The following is a 16891-nucleotide window of genomic DNA, read 5'->3' as shown; positions in this document are numbered from 1 at the left end:
AGGGTAGTCGCGCTTAGGAGCTTTTAAAACAGGATTTCTTTTGTGCTGGTGTGGATGTCGGCTGCTTTTGCGGAAGTCAGAGGACAACATACAGGAATTGGTTTTTTTCTTCCCTCTGTGTGGGTCAGTGGTGACAAGCACCTTTACGCACGGAGCCCCTTGCTGGCTCTTAAACTTTCAGTTTTAAAAGCAAAAGGATAAGTAGTAAGTGGTGGACAGGTAAGTGAAGCTCTTTGCTGTCCTCAGATGGGAGGCGCAGGCTCTGGCTGCGGGCTGGGATTCTGTTAGCAGTCAGCTGCAGTGTCCTGTAGAGCCCTGGGCAAAGCACGTGTCTTCTCAGGTGAAGCTTCTTGTGTAAGAGAATAAATATAGCAAGCCAGGTGGGGCGGCACATGCCATTCATTTCAGCACTCAGGAGACAGAGGCAGGTAGATCTCTGAGTTCGAGGCCAGCCTGGTCTACAGTGTGAGTTCCTGGACATCCAGGGCTACACAGAGAAACCCTGTCTGGAAAAACAACACAAGAACAGGTAGAGAACACAAGGATATGACATCTTCAGATCAGGCATTGGGACACCTGTGGGAACCGACTGGGGACATGGAGGCAGGCAGCTAGAGTTAGGCGTTGAGCCTTCTCTGTGAATGAGCTTCCCATGGCCAAATGGTGGACTTCTCTTTCCCACTGTAGACATTTTTACATTGTTATGGGGTCCGTTTAAATACAATGTAACTCAAGCACCAGGTCAGTGCAGATGACAAAAATTTATTTTAATTAAGCTGCTACTGATTGATCAGGGCTACAGAGCAGATGCCAACAAGCCAGAATGTTACAGAATATGTAAGCTTGCAATATCTGTGCCAAATTATTGCCAACCAGGGTAGGAGTTGGTTCCTGGGCCTGGGAGCATGGACTTAGTTTAGCCCGCCAGTGAGGTGGAGAAGTCGTCCCTGAACTGGCTGGACTCGACAACTGTGTCCTTACAGCACAGGCTCTTCAACTATGGGAAGTTCCCAGCTCCCCTAGAGCCTGGGACCCTGAACTATGGTTACATGGAATCTGAAAACCAATCGGTGGGATTTAGAACAAGTTTCTCTTGCTTGTTCCCAGCAATATCACAGGGTTAACACAGTGACTTCTTGGCCTCTTGGCTGGAGAGATGGTTAGGCCCTTCCAGAACTCGGGACTTGACACTTCCTTCTGGCCTCTTCAGGCACTTTTACAGTCACACACACACACATACACACACACACACACACACACACACACCCATATAGTCACACACACATACACACACACATAGACACCCATACAGTCACACACACATATACACACACACAGACACCCATACAGTCACACACACACACATAGACACCCATACAGTCACACACACATATACACACACACACACACACACACATATAGTCACACACACATACATACACACATAGACACCCATACAGTCACACACACACACACACATATAGTCACACACACATACACACACACATAGACACCCATACAGTCACACACACATACACACACACACACATAGTCACCCATACAGTCACACACACACACAGACACCCATATAGTCACATACACACACAGACACCCATACAGTCTCACACACACACACACACATATACACACACACATACACAGACACCCATACAGTCACACACATACACACACACACGTACACAGAAACCCATACAGTCACACACACACACACACACAGAGAGAGAAAGAGAAATTTAAAAATTATTTTTTTAAACTAATCTTGAAGAAAGACCTGGGTTTGATTCCCATTCTCCATATGGAGACTCAGAATAATCCGTAACTTCAGTACTAGGAGATCTGGCGCCCTCTTCTGGCCTCTGTGGGCACCCGGCATGCACTTGGTGCACAGATATACATATAATATGCAGGTAAAATATCCATACACAACAGAAAGTAGCATAAGTTAGATAGATATGGTTGACCTTCACTGTAGCTGTACACACAGACACCCTAGAAGAGGGCATCGGATTCCATTACAATGGTTGTGAGCCTACATGTGGGTGCTGGGATTTGAACTCATAACCACTGAGCCGTCTCTCCAGCCCCCAAGCTGTTCTCAAGGACACAGTGTTTTCACCTGGGGCTCGTGCGCTGTTCTCTTCCCTCCCTGTCAGAGTCAGGGGCCAGGCCACCCCCAGACCATGGAGGACGCTTGAGGACAGGCTTGCTGAAAGGAGGGGCAGCGGGGTAAGCCTGGGTGCACAGCCGAATCTCAGTGAGTCAAACAGCACGTGGCCGTTTACGTCTGCTGTGGTTCCTCTTACGCTTCCTTAGCCCTCGTGCGCTCCTCTCTTGGATTTAAACTACCTAGGTTTTTCTTTTCCTTTCTTTTCTCTCCCTCTTTTTTTGACAGTACTGAAGACCAGACCTCATACTTGTTAGGCAAGCTCGCTGCCAGCTGTGCTGTGCCCCTGGTCCCACAGGTACATTCTCTGGACCAACAAAATTGAATTTGATGCTATGACAAAACTTTCTTTTTTTTTTTTAAGATTTATTATATATATATAAATACACACACACACACACACACACACTGTAGCTGTACAGATGGTTGTAAGCCATCATGTGGTTGCTGGGAATTGAATTTAGGACCTCTGCTGGCTCTGGTTACCTTGCTCACTCTGGCCCAAAGATTTATTTATTATATCTAAATACACTGTAGCTGTCTTTAGACACACCAGAAGAAGGCACACAGATCTCATCACGGATGGCTGTGAGCCACCATGTGGTTGCTGGGATTTGGACTCGGGACCTTCGGAAGAGCAGTCAGTGTGCTCTTAACTGCTGAGCCATCTCTCCAGCCCGACTTTCAATATCTGATCTTTCAACAGCTAATTAATGTAAAAATCTTTTGTCCATATTTTTCTTGTGGATCTATTTTCTTTTTATATTACATTCACATATGACATGTGTATCTGTTTACATACCAGTATCATGTTAGTTTAGTTATAGAAGTTTTCACTGTTTATTAGTCATTGGATCTGTCTGTCTGTCTGTCTGTCTGTCTATTGACCAGTCATCTTATGTTTGTTTTGGGAGCATAGTTCTCCCTCTGTGGCCCAGTCTAGCTTGGAACTCATTACACACAGCTCCACTGCCTTGGATCCCGGACCTCTGTCTGTCTCAGTCCTCTGAGTGCCAGGGTCGCAGCCATGGACTGCCACCCAGCTCCTCTTGCTTAGTCTTATTTGTGGTCTTTTTCTTTGTGTCTCCTCAAATTGGATTATCACCTTTTTATTGCTGATTTATAGGGGGCATTAATACATTCTGGATCCAATGTGTACCTGATAACTTTTCAGCAAGAGTTGGGAATGTCAGAGAATCGCTTTTGCTTTTGTTGGGCAGCTAGTGATGGGTTAACCTTGGCTAGTGATGGGTTAACCTTTGGCTAGTCTCAGACTCATAGTCTGCTGAGTTGTTGGTTGAAATAAGAGGTTTTCAGTGCCAGAAGCAGAAGTCTTTAATGGATGCAAATCTCAGAATAATCAATCACTCTACACCACATTGAAGGATTTTGTTGGGTGATGTAAGGGCTGGACTGTAGGAGTGAAACAGGCGCTCATGGTGAGGTAATGAAGGCCGGAACCCGGCCATTGCCTGTGGGAGAGGACGGGGTTGGTGAATTTGTCCATTTCATTATTTATCCATCCTCTTCTGGGAACTGGGACCAGGTTCTGAGGACCAGGATCCTGGTGGAGATACATGGAGACAAAGGACAGTAGCATTCAGGATAGCGCCAGGTTTCCAGTCACTAGGCTGGGCTCTGGGCAGAGGAGATAAGTCACCTGAGGACAGGAACTGTGCCAGCCTTGTTCACCACATAGTAGCTGCTCAGTAAACACGTGCTGGGTAAGAGGGAAGACTCCTGGAAGGTGTTCAGGAGTGGATGCCCAGGTACGCCTGGTCTCTAAGGAGCCTGCACGCTGTGAAATGGGTGCAGGGGCAGAGGGGGAGCAGGGCCAGGTCCCAGCTCTGGGGAGCCCCAGCGTTGGGTCCAAAGGAGGCTTTAGATGCCTCCGCTAAGGTGGGAGAGAAACCTGGACATCAAGGCACAGAAGGAGTCTGTAGTCAGAGGTGCACGGTGGCTTCAGGGTGGGGACTGAGGCCAGGCCCCAAATTGGCCATTGGGATGTCACCACAGTGTCACTGGGGTTCTTGGCCTGAGCCTGGTGGTGCCCAGATGTACCCCAGCAGCCTGGGACCCTCCATCTAGCAGTCTTCTGTTCATCTCTTTCAGTTTCTGAGGCCCCAGGCCTGATGAGGTGGCCTGGCCCTAACTCCCAGCCTTGGCCGTGCGTTCCCTGTATCTGCTAAAGCTATACCCTGAGGCCTAGCTGAAAAATTAATTAAAATTTAAAGAAGAGAAAGTGGGTGATGTCATTAACTATCTAGTCCATGCTTGCAGTGTACTAATTGTCTTGTAAGTTTTTTCATAGTTGTTTTGTTTAAATCAGAATAAAACCAGAAATTCTGTTCTTTGCAGAAACTTGGATGAGCCTGGGGGACATTAAGTTAAGTGAGATAGGTGGACACAGGCAAACAAACAGTGCTGGGCCTCACGGGTGTGTGGGAAGAGAGGGGCGGACTGCACCAGACGCCAGAGTGCGCAGGCGGAGTGCAGATGTCGAGAATAGGGACTCGGTGGGTTTTTCATCTCTTCTGAGATGAGGGCTGGCTATAGCTCGGTATTCTTTTTTGCATTCTTAAGAGTTTTTATAGCTGGGCAGTGGTGGCTCACATCTTTAATCCCAGCAGTTGGGAGGCAGAAGCAGGAGGATTTCTGAGTTTGAGGCCAGCCTGGTCTACAGAGTAAATTCCAGGACAGCCAGGGCTACACAGAGAAATGCTGTCTTGGGGGCGGGGGGGAGAGTTTTTATCTTATTTGCATTCATGTGCACTGATGTGCCTGTGTGAGTGTCTGCCACCTGTGTGCAGACAATGAACCTGTCCATGGAGGCCAGAAGAAAGCCTTCCGAAGCCCTCACACACTTGGTTCCTCAGAGAGCACAGATTATGACTTCACTGCTGCCGGGTTTTGGAGCCCGGCTGGGTGTGGCTGGGCTCTCTGCCCAGTTTATCAGTGTGCAATTACGCGTCAGCCAGGACGTCTGTCTCTTCTGAGGCCTGGGGTCCTCTCCCAGCCCTTGCTTGTTATCAGGGTTCACCTTGTTCCGGCTTTCGGAGTAAGTCTGCAGTCCTTTGCCAGGGTCTGAGCACCTACAGGCCGTACAAACAGGCCAGCCATAGTTCCTTGCCACAGGAACTATATGGGCCTCTTAGAATTTGGCAATTTATTTCTTCAAAGTCAGTAAGAAAGAACCTCTGTCTCTTTATTTACCAAAATGGAAATTTACAATACAGTGTGACCGGGTGACAGCTTGTCACCTTTGCTGTGATCTGTTGGCTTAGAAAGGTCTCAGATCCTGCATGTAAGGCCCTCAGGGAGAAGGCTGGAGGGACTTCTTAGAAGTTCATAAACCAGCTGGGCGTGGTGGCTCACGCCTGTAGTCCCAACACTTTGGGAGGCAGAGGCAGGCGGATTTCTGAGTTCGAGGCCAGCCTGGTCTACAGAGTGAGTTCCAGGACAGCCAGGGCTACACAGAGAAACCCTGTCTCAAAAAACCAAAAAAAAAAAAAAAAAAAAAAAAAGGAAGAAGTTCATATACCAGTCCTGGTGGCATGTGCCTTTAGCCTCTGTACTTAAGGAGGGTACGGACAAGAAGAGTAGACGTTCACGGTCACCATTGGCTACAGCTTGAGGCCATCTCGTGCTGCCTGAGATCCTGGACTAAAAAGAAAACTTTGTAATATGAATTTATGGTCCATAAAAAGAAACAGATTTTTGTTTCTGCTAGTTGGTGGAGTTTTAGGGCAAAAAGCCCTGACTCTAGGAGTCTCAGCAGACTGGGTTTCTTCACCCACTTCAATATGGCGTTCAGAGAGAAGGCAAGAGGCTGAGAGGAGATGCAGTCAGTGTGAGGCTGTAGAGATGGGCAGATACAGGTCTGTTGACCCCAAAGTCCATCTTCAAGGGCCTGAGAGGAACTCTGAGATTTTGTATAAAGGGGAAGCAAAGAAGAGGAAGGGTTTGGGGTTTGTGTAGTTCTGGGGCAGGAAGTCTTGGTTGGTCAGCAGTGATCTGGTCACTGGCTCCTCTCTAGTTCTGCAAGAGATTCAGAAGCACTGAAGAGTAGCAGCCTGGTTCTCAAGGGATAATTAATTATGCAGCCGCAGGGTGCACCTCACCGGCATGGGTCAATGGCTATCCTCATGGGGCAAGTGATCTCGCTGTGGGATGGTCTGATTGCAAAGCTCCCCACTCCACAGTAGTTGTTACCTGGTCAGGAGGATGTTCAGACTCTTGTTACCGCTGGAATTCAAAGTAAGAGGAAAGGGGCAGAAGAGAGGAGGGGAAATATCGAAGAAGCAAAACAGAGCCACAGAGTTAGTTAGGCCGACACCTGGTCCCTTCTTCACTGTGACAGAAATCCAGAGGAGGATAAAGGGACTGCTCATGAAGACATGGACAGGTGATATGTGGGGGATGATCCAACAGTAGGGACCGTGACCCTCGCTGTCACTGTCCAGGGAGAGTAGGGAAGGGCAGCCTGTGAGGTGGGATGGCCCCGTGAAGACCCATCCTGGAGTGACCAGCTCATGTCCCTTCCTGTGGCCTCACTCTTCATGGCCTGTAGGTACAGTCCGGAGTGGTCCGCTTCCGGCAGTGAGAGCACTTGGGAAGGGAAGAGGAATCTGGCAGTGCAGATAAAACAGCTACCCTGAAATATCTACCCCACCCCAAGACAGGGCTTCTCTGTGTAGCCCAGGCTGCCCTGGAATTCTCTATGTAGAGTCAGGAGGCAGAGGCAGGCCGATCTCTGTGAGTTCATGGCCAACCTGGTCTACAGAGTGAGTTCCAGGCCAACCAGGGCTACACAGAGAAACCCTATCTCAAAAAAACCAAATCCAAAAAAATCAAAAAAAAAAAAAATAGTGATAGGCCTGCTGTGCTGCTGTTCTGGTGCCCTGGGTGCATGTTTGAGAAGCTTGCCCACCATGCTCCGCTGCTCCTCCCTTCTCCAAACGCTTTCAGACACACACACACACACACACACACACACACAGCCCTCAACTGACCAAAGATGGATACCACCAAAGCCCAACCTGATGAACCATAAGTTTCACTGGGGTTACCTATAAGACCAGAAACGATTCAAAGGCAGCTGCATTACCAGCATGGGTGACAGTTCCCAAAACCTGGGAAATGTGGAACACACTGAGAAGTGAGCTTGGCGATTCTCTGCCTCACCTAAGCAGCTCAATGTAGGGCGCTGCAGTGTCTTGTAGTGTGCCTGGCGTGGGGAAAAAAACTCATTTCACCAGAACTCCCAAGCTCTGGCAGGGCAGATGCATGAGACTGTCTCTCACCCCCACACTGCCTGGTGGGTGTCTGGTTATGAGAAGCCATAGGACCCCAGTCCTAGGGGGTGGGGAGGGAACAATCTCTGGTCCCTAAGCCTCACAGAGGCCAGGGATGACAGGTTCTAGCTCTTGGGCATCGAAGGACACCACTGAATACCTTGGAAGAGCTGAGAACGGGCCCTGGGGGCAAGGGAAGGTGTGCTGGGTGGTTCCTGTGGTGCTGGTTGGTTTCTGTGGTGCTGGGCAGTTCTGTGCAAGGGTGAGCCTTGGTCCAGTCTAGTGGCTGGAAACCCTGGGAGGCAATCTATGGTTTTAAAGCTTTATTGTAGAGAAGTAGAGTAAGAGAGAGAGGGTGTAGTAGGATCCAGGGCTTGAGAGACAGATGGCTCAGCGGTTAAGGACTGCTCTTCCGGAGGTCCTAAGTTCAAATCCCAGCAACCACATGGTGGCTCACAACCATTTGTAATGAGATCTGATGCCCTCTTCTGGGGTGTCTGAAGACAGCTACAGTGTAATTACATATAGTAAATAAATAAATATTTTTTAAAAGATTTATTTATAAAAAAAAAAAAAGAAGTAGAAACCAGCCATGGCCTTGTGGAGAGGGGGATAAGAGTCGAGACAGAGACAGAGAGTAAAAGGATGAGAGGATAAGAGAGTGGGGAGGGGGCAGACAGCCCCTTTTATAGTGGGCTGGGCTACATGGCTGTTGCCAGGTAATTGTAGGGCAGGGCAGACCTGGCTGTAGCCAGGTAACTGTGGCAGTTGAGTCCAGCCAGAATACCAGGGGCTTGGGGCGTGGCCCTACATAACTAATGGACACAGCATTATGGAGTTGAAGGCCTCATGGTGTCAGGAGCCTAGTGTCTGGGAGCATAGCTAATGGCGTCCATCCCTTGTATATTAATCTACTTAGTCTCCGGAAGTTAAACCTTGCTCAACCAGAACAGACTGCTTTTCATGGTCCAACAACTCAGCTGGTTTCTGTTTCTCCTGAGCAGCTGATCTGGTCTGAGACTCTTCATCTCTGCTTGTCTGAGAGTCTAGTTTGCAGTCTGGCTTGTTTGAGTCTTTGATGCTTTGTTTATTTTAGCAGGAAGAGGCCTTGTGAATCTGGTCAGTTTTAGGGACTTCCTGAAGCTATTTTGTTTACCTTTCTCTTCTCCCAAGGATGAAATGGGACCGGTTCTTTTTTGTTTTGGATGGAATGTTTTAATATTGGAGAAAACTGTTAACCAACAGTCATTTGATATTTTTGTTGCTTTTTGTTGCTGTTGTTTGAGGCAATCTCTATCCCCTCTGTAACACAGAACAACACTGAATTCATTATGTAGCCCAGGCTGGCCTTGGGGTTCGCTGCTCCCCCACTTAGGGCAGAGCAGAGAGTTCTTATAACTTTTTTCTTTTCTTTTCTTTTTTTTCTTTTTCTTTCTTTCTTTCTTTTTGTTTTGTTTTGTTTTGTTTTGTTTTGTTTTGTTTTTTGAGACAGAGTTTCTCTGTGTAGCCTTGGCTGCCCTGGAACTCACTCTGTAGACCAGGCTGGCCTCAAACTCAGAAATCTATCTGCCTCTGCCTCCCAAGTGCTGGGATTAAAGGCGTATACCACCACCGCCCAGCTAATTTTTCTCTTTTTTCTTTAGGTATTTTATATATACAATGCTCAATGCTCTGTCTGCGTGTATGCCTGCATGCCAGAAGAGGGCATCCAATCCCATTATAGATAGTTGTAAGCCACCATGTAGTTGCTGGGAATCGTACTCAGGACCTCTAGAAGAGCAGTCAGAGCCATCTCTCTAGCCTGTATTTATGTGTGGGAGGTGTGTATATGTGGTGTGTGATATGGGTTGTGGGGGGAGCTCCGGGTCAGGGTTTATGTGTGTGTGTGTGTGTTTGGTGTATATATAATGAGATGTATGTGGTGGTGGTGTGCGTTTGTATGTGGTATATGCATGTATGTGTGCACATGGGTGTGCCCGGAAGCTAGAAGAGGAAGTTGGGTGTCTACTCCATTGCTCTCTCCTCTTCCCTTGAGATGGTATTTGACTGAGTATGTGAGCAGACAGCAAGTCTCAGTAGCCCTCCAGTTGCCGCCCCACAGCGCTGGGATTACGGGGATATATAGCCCTGCCTAGCTTTTTACATAGGTCCCGAGGACTGGAATCCAGGCCATCCTTCCTGTGCAGCAAACGCTCAGGCTCACTACTGGCTCCTCGAGCCCCTCATTGACTTGTCCGAGGGTGTGGTGAGGTTTCTGTGTTCTTACTGAGCTTCTCTCTGGGTACTTTCTATTGCTATTTGTATTTAGAGCTGATTTTCACTTCTGCTTTGGAAAGTCAGACTGACTACTGCTTTGTGGCTGGAGCCCTCAGTGTGGTGCACCTCCGCTCCCACCTCTGCACACTTCCGGTGTGACTATTGCCATGGCCTTAGGCCACAACCCTGACAATCACCTCTGCCCAGCAGAAGGTCACTGGGCTCTGATGAGAATTGATGAGTTCTAAGTCTCTGTCCACTACAGAAATGCAGATAGGCTGGGCCTTCTTCAAATTGAAAGGCAGGCCGGAGGTGGGAGGGAGTGTTTATTCCATTTATTCCAGAGGGAGTCCTTTGAAGCTCTAGGGATTTGAATTTTCCTCCTTTCTGTTTTCTGTCTCTTCGCTGTTATGCTCTGAGCAGTGAGCTGCCCGTGGTCCCAGGCTCCCTGCATCCTCTCAGGGCTGTAGTCGTCACCATCACCCACGTGTGTTTGCATGTTCACATGTGTGGTACATGTGCTTGAATGTTCTCTCAGCCGCTGTCTACCTTAGGTTTTGAGGCAGAGTCTCAGTGCATCCAAAGCTCCCTGGCCTGGTTTAGCCAGTCACAGTACTCCAGGGATCCCTCTGTCTCTGCCTCCCTTGTGCTGGGACCATAGGCAGGGTACCTTGCCCGCCTGTTATTAAGTGGATTCCTGGGATCTCAACTCCAGTCCTCATTCCTGTCCAGCAAGTGCTTTACCAGCTGAGCCAATGTTTCATATATATTTCCTATGTGTGCATGTATATGCCCGCTTGTCTGTATGTGTGCCATGTTCATGTGCAGAAGAGGGCTACAGATCATAGCTCCCAATACTACTGCATAGTTGAGCCAAGTTCTCTGCTACTTCAGAACAATGATCATCTTTTGTCTAATTTTTTTTGACTGGCACCTTGCTTCCTTCCAAGACTCACAAAAACACCCCAACACCCACATTTCTTTCTTTTCTTCTGTTGAAGTGGGATCTTGGTCTGTCGCTCAGGCTGGCCTGGAATTTCATGATCCTCCTTCCTTGGCCTCCTGACTATTGAGATTGCAAGTGTTTGCTGCCATGGTGGGCTAAACTCACGTTTATGTCAACAGCTTGGCCATGGGGATGTTAGTAGCAGAGGTTTTGTGTGTGTGTTCCTGGGTGGTGTGCACATGCGCGTGGCATGTGGGTGTTCATGAGCCAGAGGCTCTTCAGTCATTCACCGTCCGACTTTGAGACAGGGTCTTTCCCGAAATCTGAGCCCCAAGGATTCCCCGGTGCTAGGGGGACAAATGCCCGCTGCCACATGAGCTTCTTACACAAGTGTTAGGGATCCAAGCTCAGGTCCCAGGAGTCAGCAAGCACTTTCCTGACAGCGCCATCTTCCCAGCCTCGTCAGGGCTTTCTTTCATCCCCTGCTTCCCTCAGAGCCTTCCCACAGTCCCCTTTGACATCTACATTGTTACCAACAGGCTCTTGGAGGCAACCTAAAACATTCTTCCTGCTTCTGTGACCACTTCCACATTCTTCGGGACTTATTACAACACTGTTTCAGTTCCTGACAGCAAAACATGTATAGTTTCTTAAGGCTGTAGCACATGAAATGAGTCAGTCTCTTCAGCACCTCTGGGGGTAAAGTAAATAACACATTCGGTATTTTCCATCCCCTTTCTTCTCTGCTGGTAGCTGATGGTGTGTGTGTGTGTGTGTGTGTGTGTGTGTGTGAGAGAGAGAGAGAGAGAGAGAGAGAGAGAGAGAGAGAGAGAGAGAGATCACACGCACACACATATGTGTGTTGTCTGTAGACACCAGAAGAGGGCATTGAATCCTCTGGAATTGACACACAGTTGTGAGATGCCTAACATGGGTGTCCAGAATTGAACAATAAGTGTGCTCTTAACTGCTGAGCCGTCTTCAGCCCCAATGTTGTTTTTTGAGACTGTCTGATGTAGGTTAAGGTGACCCCAGCCTTGACCTCCATCCAGCTCCTTGTACCCATGACTCCACCTCCCTGTGTGCCCAGCTGGGCTTGTCTAGACATTGGTATAAGAGAGTGTATGCTTGTGTTCTGTCTCTGTCTCTTTCTTCCTCTCTGTTTCTCTTTCATTCTGGCACGCTCTCTCTCCAGGACACAAATGAACTTTTAAATACAGTTTACATAGCATCTTCTACTCATATTTAATACTTCGTAACAGGTAGGACTAGAGGAGGTCCAGCAAAGGTGTGGTAGCACACACCTTTGAACCCAGCACTTGGGAGACAGAGTTCAAGGCCAACCTGGTCTATAGAACCAATTCCAGAGCAGCCAGAGCTACACAAAGAAACAGACCCCTGAAACCCAGAAAAAGAAGTAAATGACTGGCCGGCAAGAGGGCCCAGCAGGTGGGTGAAGGCATCCCTGACAAGCCTGACAGCCTGAGTTCGCTCCTGGGGTTCACACAATGGAAGGAGACAACTGACTTGTGCAAGTTGTTCTCTGACTTCCACAACTGTGCACCCACACATGGTAATGAGCACATGGGCACTGACAAATACGTGAAAGCAATAACAAGTTTGTAAGCAGGACAAGTGGTGTGGGCCTTTAATCTCAGCACTTGGGAGGCAGAGGCAGGTGAATCTCTGAGTTCGAGGCCAGCATGGTCTACAGAGTGAGTTCTAGGACAGCCAGGGCTATATAGAAAGACCCTGTCTCAGAAAAAAAACAAGGCAAACAAAAAATGATTTTAAAGACTTAGGAAAACATGCACATTAGTGCTAAAACCTATACCATTCACTGGATAGATGTGTGACAGACAGGTAAGAATTATTCCTATAGCTTCCTACCAATGTGGCTACCACCAAACTTACTGTCCGGACAGGGTCTGCTTTTCCACAGTGTCAGCTTTGCGCTAGGAGCGTCCCATTGGCCCAGGAAATGCCAGTCTCCTCTGTCTGCTCCTCCACCCCAACGTTAGTCTTGTCAGCCTGGCATGGGCACCGTAACGACTATTGTGTCTTCCTAGGGTGTCTGTGAGGAAATGACCTACGAAGAAATCCAGGATCACTATCCGCTGGAGTTCGCCCTGAGGGATCAGGACAAGTACCGGTACCGGTACCCGAAGGGGGAGGTAGGTGGGATTTGGGAACGCCAGCCCAGCCTGCTGCTTCCCTGGCAGTGGTCGGGGCCTGGAGCCAGGCAGCCTAGGTGGGGGTTCCTCCTCTCCGTCAGTTCCCAGCTCTGTCTTCCGAGTGTTTGCTCGACAACAGAGAACAGGGTCTGAGGGTGCAGATCTGGCGAGGGCAGAGCCTGAGCTGAGTGTCCCTGACTCTGCTGGGCTGGGCTGGCCTAGGACTTCATAGTTAAAGCACTGTCGCCTGGGAGGCCCCGCCAGTTGCTTTCTCAGGGTATCATCAGCCATTGCCTAGACTGCTCCACAGACTCAGGCCCATAGGCTAGGCCTTACGCTAAGGTGCTCTCCTTTATCCTTTCTTTGGATGTTTCCCCTTGTCATAAGGTGATTCTATCCACACAACTCCATCCGTCCTTGTCATAAGGTGATTCTGTCCACACAACTCCATCCGTCCTTGTCATAAGGTGATTCTACCCACACAACTCCGTCTGTCAGCCCCTACCTTGCTTCCAGATCCACGGAGAGCTTCCCTGGAGAGATTTGGCAAATCACCTCATGTCACCTTCTCCCAGAGAGTCCCTAGTCAGAAAGTAAGGATCATCTTGGCTGAGGACTCTCCTCCTGCTTCAAGGGGGTGCCCAGGGATAGTGCCTAAATATGCCCTGAGATACCTGTGTGACTCTGGGTCTGGGTGAGATGGATAAGTCTCATGGTGTCCTATGAGGTGGTACTCAGGCTCAGAACATTCCAGACAGCAAAGAGGAAAAACAGCACAAGGCTGGGAGGTAGTGCGATCAGTTGCTTGCCTTGCAAACAGGAAGTAAGTGTGATCCCCGGAACCCAGGTTAAAAACAAAGCAAAAAAAAACGCCCGCTGTGGCATGCATGCCTGTAATCCTGTAATGAGGGGGCGGGGGCGGGGCTGGGGGCGGGGCGGTCCTTGGAGCAAGCTGACCGGTGAGCCTGGCCTACTCCGCCTACTCCGCCGGTAGGCCAGTGAGAGGCCTTATCTCAAAAATGAGGTGGATAGTACCTGACCAAGGACAGATATCCAAGGCTGACCTCAAAGCCTCTACATGTAAACATCTACCCTTCCATATACACACACACACACACACACACACACACACACACACACACACAAATAAACAGAAGCAGACAAGGCAGCTTTTTAGATTTGAGAATGTAGGGGGAGATTGATTATGGTACTAATTATAAAAGCAATTAATTAGGAATGCCCCAGAACCGCTAGAGGTCAGCACAGGCGAGGGTGTTGGTCCCCCCTGGCCAGTTACAGTGTGGGGGAATTTGTTTTGAAAGATTGATAACCCGCCGGGCAGTGGTGGCACACCTTTAATCCCAGTACTTGGGAGGCAGAGGCAGGCGGATTTCTGATTTCAAAGCCAGCCTGGTCTACAGAGTGGGTTCAGGACAGCCAGGGCCACACAGAGAAATGCTGTCTTGAAAAAAACAAAGGAAGATCGATAACTGTGCAGAGAAATGGAGCCACCCCACCCTCCAGCTTAATTCTCAGGTAAAAATGGAGCTAGGGGTTGCCCCAGGGGACAGCAGGGGTGCAGGGTCCCCATCACTACAACTGTGGAGGAGGGAACAGACAAGCAGACAGGGGCAGTTGTTCCTAGGACCTCAGGGTCCTGACAGCTGTCATACTCTAGGAGGTTCTAGGGCCTTTGTCCGCCCCACACCCCTCTGCCCTCTCCTGGGCTCCAGCACTGTAGACTGGAGGAGGGCAGCCACAGCTTCCAGCGACTGAATCCTGAGGTGGAGGCTGCAGAGGGGAGGGGACCCATGGATACAGGAGGTAGCCAGGTAAACTGAGGCCGTGAGCAATCCTAAGTGTGGTTCTTCCTGTGGATATGAGTGAGAGCCATGTGGAAGAGTCCAGAGCAGAGAGAGAAAGCAGTGGGCTGAACGTGGCAGCCGACTGGCCGTGGCCACGAGAGAAGCTGGGGGGAAGCCCGAGATCTGGAGAAGTTCAGGGTGAGAGGTGGGCGAGAAAAATCAGGCTACGAGGGGTGGGAGGTGGGTGAGAAAAGCCAGGCTCCGATTGATACTGAGGGAGCCCAGAGACCAGAGTGCACCGTTGGCCCAAAAGAATAGACCTGGCTGTAGCCTTCTGGGAAGTCCTACCAGGATCTAGCCCCGGATGGAGAAGGTGCCCCCTTCCCAGGTTGCCCCACGACTCCTGCCCAAGCTGGACATCTCACTGAAGCAGCCTTCTAAGGGCAGCTGGCCACTCCACTCCCTCAGGAACTCGGGTGAAGGGAGCTTGGACACAACCTCCAGTGTGGCGAGCAGTTCCAGGAGTTGGCAGGCACCCACTGCCGAGTTAGGGTTCCTATTGCTGTGAAGAATCCCCGTGACCACAGCACTTCCTAGTTTGTGTATCAGGTTGACATAAGACCAGACAGAACAACACCTCTGATTCCCTTCTGATCCTGGAGCCAGACCTGAGGAACACCTTCCCTGCTTGCCTTTGTAGTCCTATGAAGACCTGGTACAGCGACTGGAACCTGTTATCATGGAACTGGAGAGGCAGGAGAACGTGCTGGTCATTTGCCACCAGGCTGTGATGCGGTGCCTCCTGGCCTACTTCCTTGACAAAGCAGCAGGTGAGGGACCTTGTCCGGGGAGGTGGGCTGTGTGCATGACGGGACACCCAGGCAGGTGTGACATGCTAGCCCTGTCCTCTTGTCCACAGAAGAGCTGCCCTACCTCAAGTGCCCCTTGCACACAGTCCTGAAGCTCACACCCATGGCTTACGGTAAGGGAGTTGTGTGCACATGCGCGTGTTGACCTTGGCTGGCCACAGAGTTCTTTGGTGCCCCACAAATCTCTTTTTTCCCTCTGGGACTCCATTACCCCTCGCCTTTTCCAATTCCCCCTTCCTGTTTCTCTTCGTTCATTGTCTTGAGGTGGGGTTTTGCTCAGGACCCCTGCCTCAGCTCCCCTCACTCCCCAGGGCTGGAATTCTCATTGTACACCTAGTTTGTTTTTTAGTTTCTAGAAATCTTGGTGTATTCAGTTATGGTAGCTTATACTTGTAATTAGGAGCCTGAGGTAGGAAGATTATCAAGAGTTCAAGGTCAGCCTTGTATACATAGTGAGTTCAAGACCAGCCTGAGCTACACAACGAGCCCTTGTCTCAAAGGTTCCTGTGACTACAGGAAGCCTCCTCAGTGATCTTTGATATTTTCTTAACCTTAGAATATTCTGGACAGGGAACATTTACATTCCTCTGTGCTTTTTTTTTTTTTTTTTTTTTTTTTGGTTTTTCGAGACAGGGTTTCTCTGTGTAGCCCTGGCTGTCCTGGAACTCACTCTGTAGACCAGGCTGGCCTCGAACTCAGAAATCCACCTGCCTCTGCCTCCTGAGTGCTGGGATTACAGGCTTGTGCATGCCTGGCTTCCTCTGTGCTTCTAACAGCAGATGCTCAGGCCACGCCCTGCTCTCCTAGGTCACACCAGAGGAGAACAAAGCTTCAGGGGAGCTGGTGTTACCCTTCCCTCCCCTCAGGCTGACTGGACTGTCTTTGGCAGAATAGAGGGTATTACTGGTTTGGGGGACAGCAAAGGATCCCATGTTGATCGTTAACCTGTTGCTGCCCTAACTACCCCTAGTCTCTGTGTAAGTGGCCTGTGTCCCCATGTGGCATACTTGGGCAGTCACATGGATCTGCAGAAGTCTGTGCTTCCTGCTAGTCCCTGAGGCTGTCTGGGAAGGATGTGGTTAAAGCTGGACTCTGTATGCTCTAGTCTCCTCCCCAGAGTAGGTTCGCTGTGCCTCTGGCTGCCTAGTGGGGGATTACACTGGATTCTTCCTTTGGCAGGTTGTAAAGTGGAGTCCATATTCCTGAACGTGGCAGCTGTGAACACGCACCGAGACAGACCTCAGGTAGCACTGGCTCCCTGCCAGGGTGGCTGGCATGTTCCCCTGGGATGTTAGTTAGTACCTACCTGGGCCAGGTTAGGGTGGGGGTGAGTCTCTTCCTGGGGCTGTTTTCTGTTTGGGC

General features: G+C 49.6%; 1 protein-coding gene across 6 annotated transcripts in view; it reads left to right on the top strand.

Moving 5' to 3' along the window:
- Pfkfb4 (6-phosphofructo-2-kinase/fructose-2,6-biphosphatase 4) overlaps nucleotides 1–16891 on the top strand; it is a 43929-nt gene that overhangs the window by 23924 nt on the left and 3114 nt on the right. For all 6 annotated transcript variants that reach the window (XM_052187198.1, XM_052187196.1, XM_052187195.1 and 3 more), the window contains 4 exons: nucleotides 12751–12855; nucleotides 15361–15490; nucleotides 15580–15642; nucleotides 16709–16773. In XM_052187198.1, coding sequence (XP_052043158.1) covers nucleotides 12751–12855; nucleotides 15361–15490; nucleotides 15580–15642; nucleotides 16709–16773 — 363 coding nt within the window. The remainder of the gene's footprint in view (nucleotides 1–12750; nucleotides 12856–15360; nucleotides 15491–15579; nucleotides 15643–16708; nucleotides 16774–16891) is intronic.

Source organism: Apodemus sylvaticus, chromosome 7, assembly GCF_947179515.1.
Source record: "Apodemus sylvaticus chromosome 7, mApoSyl1.1, whole genome shotgun sequence".
Classification (NCBI taxonomy): domain Eukaryota; kingdom Metazoa; phylum Chordata; class Mammalia; order Rodentia; family Muridae; genus Apodemus; species Apodemus sylvaticus.
The sequence above is the reverse complement of the archived record's forward strand: the minus strand, read 5'-3'. Positions and strand labels throughout refer to the sequence as shown.